This window comes from Teleopsis dalmanni, chromosome 1, assembly GCF_002237135.1.
Source record: "Teleopsis dalmanni isolate 2A chromosome 1, ASM223713v2, whole genome shotgun sequence".
NCBI lineage: Eukaryota > Metazoa > Arthropoda > Insecta > Diptera > Diopsidae > Teleopsis > Teleopsis dalmanni.
In genome coordinates this window covers 227,090,128-227,097,011 of record NC_051846.1, presented here as the reverse complement: position 1 = coordinate 227,097,011, position 6,884 = coordinate 227,090,128, and the positions used below count along the sequence as shown (strand labels likewise).

Genomic DNA, 6,884 nt, shown 5'->3' with positions numbered 1-6,884 from the left:
GTACAAACAAAAAAAATTAAACCAATCAACAAAACGAAAACTTATTTCTATTTAACAAATTTTTTCCTAAGCTAACAATTTATATATATAAATACATTTATTCATTTATTAGTTAGAGAAAAAAATATTAATTATTTTACTAACAAACACTAAGCAATTTTAACACAATAACTCTTTGTAGACTTTTTCTATATAGAATTTTTTTAAAAAATCAAATTAAATTTTAAAAAATAACTAAAAAATTATTAAACTATTGGTGAAAAGTATTAAAAATTTTTAATTAAAATTTGGTAACCTAAATTTATTATAAGTAAAACAAATTCTCGTTTATTTGTTTATTTTTTGTTCACCACAAACAGAAATCCGAGTACAAATATTTGAAACAAACCACAAGATTGCAATATCACAACGCCGCCTCACCCGTTTTGTCCTTTGAAATGCTTTTCTATATATTTTCATTTGAAATCAAATTCTTCTATATATATATATACATAATAAATATTTGAATTTGTATATTTTTTAAAAGAAATTATTATGGTATTTATTTACTTTATAAATTTAACTTTTCAAATATGCTTTGTAATTTTTGAAAAAAAATTTTCCTTTATGTATATAATTTGCATTATGTTGAATTGTTATATTATTTATTGATATTTATATTGCTATTATTTAAGTCAATTCTATTTTAATTATTTTAAATATTTTTTGATATATTTTAAATAAAACGCAAGTCTCTTTGCATGCCCTTTTCGTAATTCTATGTAACAAAATCCGAGTATAATATAATAATTGCTTTTATATAATTTTAATTGGCAATTGGTGCATTTGTTATTCATATTTCCTTTAATTTATTTTAGTTTCATTGTATAATATTTTATTTTGATTTGAAATAATTATTACTTTTAAATTAGTTTTTCTTTTAATTTTTTTTTTTTTTGATTTGACTTGACTTGATTTCCTTTCATTTGATATGGTTTAAAACTTTTGGAAATATTTTAACATACACACACAGAAATGTAAAATAAAACAATAATTTTTAACTATATTAATAATAATTTAATATAAAATAAATTTAAAATAAATAATTTTGTATTTAATTTTAATTTATATGTAAATTAATTTTAAGAAGGAATATAGAAAATTGCTTAAAAATTTTCTTTTTAAACATGAAAATATTATACTACGTAAATAACAACTGTAAGAACCAACCCAATATCTAAGGTTCCTCTATGGCTATCCCAAGCTATTACATCCAAAATAAATTCTATTACTGAAACTGCTAGTCATGAGATATGACATATCTTATAAATATTCCACCTATACTATTATTTGAAATATTCTATGGTACATTGACGCAGTGAGATGGATGGGACTCTGCAGAAACCCACCAGCTATTAAAATGTAAAAGTGCCTAGATGCACTAACTCGGAAAAGGCTCAACATAATTTTAATAACATAATAATTTACCGAAATAACTTAGCTTTTTCTTTGAGATCTTTAATCACACTCACATTAACTATATTATCACAACTGCTTACCTTCTTTATCCTTCAAACGATCCTAACTGAAGAGATAATTCTCAGCCCTTCCGCTGAACACAAAATAGTATACCATTAAAGATTTCTTAATACCATTCGAGTATAGAAGCTTCAATTTCAGTATTCTTGCTCCCTGATAGAACTTCTGGGTTAACAACTGACTCTAACTAATTAGACAATACTCAGTCCTTCAAATGAACACCGAAATGTCTCCCGTAATAGTTTTCTTAATACCAGATAAGGATAGCAGCTCCAATTTTAGTATTCCTCTCCGATCAAAGATCAAAACTTGGTAGCCATGCAGAATGTAACTATAGGTCTTTCATAAAATGCCACTTCACATCAAATGAAAGTAAATGAATCTAGACATTTTACCCGATTAAATTTGGGTTTAAAACACGGCCAGCATAAAACTCTGATTAAACGCCAACCACAACTTTTCAGGATAACCAAAGGTGTGGTTCCTGACCCCATGGTATCAGAGTTAAACCCCTAATCGGATGCCACAAATGAAACTCACTTACTACTATTCCAAACAGTATGGAACGCTACCCATTGCATCTCAGTCATCTGTTACGACAAGCATGAATTGCCTTAGGAATATTCTTACCCCAATCCCGAAGTCGATTGTCCCTTTCGATGACAATCCACTTTTTTATTAGAGACTTTGTCGTGGAGCAATATATTCTGTAATAAGACTTTGATCTACAGAATTCTAGCTTTGATTCAGCCCTATCGATGTTGTCCAAGTTCTCATTGCCATTGATTCCAATATGAAATTGTGCTTTTATAAAATAAATGTATTCAATATTTTCATAAGATTCTTAAGTACACAGAAGCAACTTTCTATATTCTTTAATATTCATATAAATATAAAAAAAAATTATATATTTATATAAATCAAATATTTCTTTCTAGCAATATAGTCAATTAAATATTGTAAAATTTTAAATAAATATAATATATTTTAATATAATTGTTCTGTATAAGTATTAGTGCAAAATCTTTTTAACCAATCTCTATTTTAAAAATTTAAAAGCTACAATTAATTTATTTTATTCATCTTTCCTACACTACAGGTGTTGATGTCATTCAAATGGCCAAAAGACAAGTGCTTTCTTCAGCAGCAATTGTAGGCATTGCAGTGGGTGGAGTACTACTTCTGCTCTTCATAATCGATTTGCTCTGCTGCATGACAGTGCGTATGGGTGTTATGGCCACAATGTGTCGACGAGCGAAGCGATCACCATCAGAAATTGATGATGAAGCCAGATTGGGCAGGTATGTATCTAATAATTAACATATTTTTTAAATATATATAACAGTTATAATAAAAAATAATAATAAATTATTAAAATAATATTGCACTAAAAATTTTCTAACAGAGATAATTGGTGATTAACTTTTAATTTTTCCTCTATCATTTTCTTTTTCAAAATTATAAAATTAACAAAAATTAACAAAAATAACACAATGAATATTTATTCAACTCATGCTCAACAATAAAGTCAAAATATAACTGAAACGAGGAACATGCATCTTGAATACACTTGGGTGTTTGCAAGACCAAAATCATTGATACTAAATCGAAATTCTTTGATTTTTGTGTAATTATAATTTTAATTTATTTTATAAATAATTTCCCTAGTTTTTTACTCGCTTCAATTTAGTGTACATACATTTTTAGTGCAATATTATAGTTAAAAGTACATACATAAATCCCAAACCTGAAACCCACAAGTCTTCCATCCACCACATAGACAAAGTAACATATTACTTTATTAGATTTTTTTTTAATTTTAAGTTCTTTAATTTCCATATTACTTACTTTTTTTTTCTTCTTTATTGGTTCTGCTTTCAAGGTTTTACTTTTTTCTTTGTAAATAGAAATTCTTTTTGTCAAGTTTTTAATCTTCAGCTTTTGACTTACTTCTGCTATTCAGTTTTTAAATTTAAGTATTTTTCCATTATTTATTTTTTTTTATTTAACTTTATGTTTCATTTTCAATACATAATCGCCTTTACATTTTGTTTCACATCATACATTTGCATTCCTTAAACCAACCATTATTACATTCTGTGCCACATATGAAATACCAAAAAAAAAAACCAAAAAAAAAAACAAAAAAAAATACTGTCATCACTTCTACTACTACTCCAACCATATCCAAACATTCTAACCAAGCAGTCTTTACGGTTGGCGTTTCCCGCTACCTTATTGCAGTGGGCAGTTAGTTAAGGAGCCACCACCATCACCGCTACCACTACCACCACCAGTTAAGCTTGGTGGATCACCAATGACATCGCCATTGTACGTACCTAATCTACTACATATTCATTTACCTAAATATTTGCACATATTAATTCCATTACTAGATAAATAATCGTAGCTAATTTGTGGTATATTAAATAATATTTTATTTATTAATAAACTTAATTATATTATTATGTTTATAGTTATAGTTATAGTAGTTGTTAAGAATCTTAAAAGCTCTATCAACTGATTTTATAGCCATATATGTTATATCTTACATTGGTAATGATAGCGATCGATATGCTTTGATATCTCATCTATTTAAAAGTTTAGATAACCTAGGATATTTGTATGAAGGTTTTAGTATTTGACATTATGATAATTACAGACACATGTTAAGAGAATGACTTCTTCATTCGATAAATAATTTAATGATATATAGTTTTAATGGGCCGTGACAGTTACCAGTTCTACCTATGGTTTCAAATTTTCAACAACTTTCTTGAGTATTCCATACCGAATTTTAAGAATTATACATTCACTTTCAGGTTTGAAAGTAATGTTGGCTTATCCGTGTAAAAAAATTATTTAACTTACTTACTACTTACTTATTTGCCCATAACAACCATTTACCGGATTTCGGCCTGACACAACATGTCTCTCCAGCCGCTGTTGCTAGATACGCGTTTCCTCTGACTCCAGGTAGTGCTCCCCCAATTTGATCACTCTTACGGATACACGGTCTATCTCTACGCCTTCTTTCTGCAACTACTCCTTCAAATACCTTCTTCGATGACGCATTTTTATTCTTTCTCCACACTCCGGGTAGACGAATTTGAAGCGATAGCTGCGTCTAGTAGCTTCCATCCGAGCCAGCTCGATTAGTGGCTTAATGTGGCCAGTTGATATTATTCCCATAACAGTTTGAAATAAATGCTGTTGACTTATTGTTATGTTCAATTAGTACTTCATCTTATCTGTGCTACTATATATTTCTTATCATTATAATCCAGTAAAAATTTTTACAGTACTCTGAAATTTTAGTAATAAAATGTGAAATAAAATGTCTGATAAAGTGATAAACAATAATCTTGTCAAGGTGTAAAGAGGGGTTTTGAAAATACCTCGAGTTAAAAAAGAGTATAAGTGCTTAAATGCACTAGCTCAAAATAGCTTCAACATAATATATATATATGAATGTAGACCTTCCATTCATTTCGCGTTTCAGTCATACAGGCCTATGTTTCAGGACTATGTGCTGGCATTTAATATTCAATATTTTATATAAAACTGTTTCTTTTGTTGAGATGTACAATTCAAAAGGAATGGGGCTAAGTTTACAGGAGTTTCGTATACATAGACCGTCTATACATCCATTGGAACCATTTTTAAGTAAACTTAAACGACTTTAGAACTTAAATTTGTATATAATAATACTCTAATACTCTATTAAATTTCTATAAATATAAATTTAAATATTGGATGTCATTCGTAAGAGCTTTTAACATTTTAGCAATTGAATCTTAGATATAGCTTAGCCTAGTGAATTGATAATTATTTGTAGTATTTTATTATTTATTTAAATTGTATTGAATTTAATTTTTTAATTAATTACATTTTTGAATCGCATTCAACTAATCCATTTCATTTTCCATTCCAACCACACAGAGATGAGAAGCAACCTCTGCAAACACCGACTGGCAGCATAAAACAGAATTCGACAGTGGAATTCGATGGAAAATTTGTGCACTCACGCAGCGGTGAAATAATTGGCAAGAATTCGGCAGTGTGAATGGAATTCTAAAAAGCTCCCATCAACGCCAGAATCCTGTGAAGGCATTTAGAGTGGAAAAAACGTATTTAAAGTTAAATTATAGAAAAAACCGACTTAAACAAAAAATAGAAAAATAAACAAAAACTAAAGCGAACAAAATGAAGAAAATTAAATATAAAAGCAAAAAAAAAAAACATTCAACAAATCCACATAAATTTAATGGTTTTAGACTAAGACGAACCCTCTCCATATGCGTTCCGTTGAAAGTACTAGAAATAAAATTTATTAAAAGTCCAAAATAGAGAAGAAAAGAATAATAGTTTCTAGCTTAGCTTTTAATTTTTAAATTGTAATTAATATAAATCAATGAATTTTACTTAATTTAAGATTTTATTTTAATAACTTTAATTTAAGTTTAAGCTATTTTTTTACTAATTTTAAGCAAACAGTTCAATGCTCAGTTATATTTTATCAGTTCAAATGTATTTACGAGGTGCTATAATTTTGAGGAACTTTAAATGCAGAAATTACAATAATCATTGATATTTAATTAGAATTTAATATTTATTAAATCATATATGAATATTTAAATAATATTAACATATTATTAAAATAATATTAAATCATTATTAAAATAATTTTTAAAGAATATTAAATCATTATTAAAATAATATTTAAATAATATTAAATCACTATTAAAATAATATTTAAATAATGTGAAAATATTATTAAAATAATATTTGATTAATACTAAAATATTATTAAAATAATATTTGAATAATACTAAAATATTATTAAAATAATATTTGAATAATACTAAAATATTATTAAAATAATATTTAAATGATATTAAAATATTATTAAAATAATATTTAAATAATTTTAAAAAAATATTTGAACTATATACAGACGTTATTTAAATAATTTCAAAATAATACCAAAATATTAATATTAATATATTATTAATATAAAATTCATAAAGTATTAATAATTTTTTCAAATTCTAAATTGCGCCTAAAAGATGCAACAAAAATAATTAAACCATTACATATTCAATGATATTCAATATACCAGTTAATTATAATATAAGAATTCAATTTAATAATATAATATAAATCGAAGAAGGCTTAAATAGTGTTCTAGTCTACAATGTAGTCCTCGCAATTTTTCTGATAGAAGGCCTTAACATATTATAAACTGACTTCCTTCAACAAAGAATCCTTATTATAAAAATTTCTTATCATCAAGATTAATGCTTATGAGGAATTATCTGTGTTTAGTTTTTTCCTTATTTATAGCACCTCAGTAGAATTAAAAA

At 26.2% G+C, this 6,884-nt stretch overlaps 1 protein-coding gene across 1 annotated transcript; it reads left to right on the top strand.

Moving 5' to 3' along the window:
* The first annotated feature begins 2,550 nt into the window (after positions 1-2,550).
* LOC119667916 (fasciclin-2-like) lies at positions 2,551-5,715 on the top strand. The gene is made up of 3 exons (XM_038077267.1): positions 2,551-2,819; positions 3,763-3,849; positions 5,461-5,715. Exons 1-3 carry the CDS (start codon positions 2,635-2,637, stop codon positions 5,582-5,584), a joined length of 396 nt encoding a protein of 131 aa, XP_037933195.1. The 5' UTR covers positions 2,551-2,634; the 3' UTR covers positions 5,585-5,715.
* Positions 5,716-6,884: the final 1,169 nt, after the last annotated feature.

Coding starts and splice junctions, on each gene's coding strand:
- LOC119667916 (XM_038077267.1), top strand. CDS start 2,635: ATGGCCAAAAGACAAGTGCTTTCTTCAGCAGCAATTGTAGGCATTGCA. Junction 2,820..3,762: donor GATGAAGCCAGATTGGGCAG/GTATGTATCTAA, acceptor ACCTTATTGCAG/TGGGCAGTTAGTTAAGGAGC. Junction 3,850..5,460: donor TCACCAATGACATCGCCATT/GTACGTACCTAA, acceptor CCAACCACACAG/AGATGAGAAGCAACCTCTGC.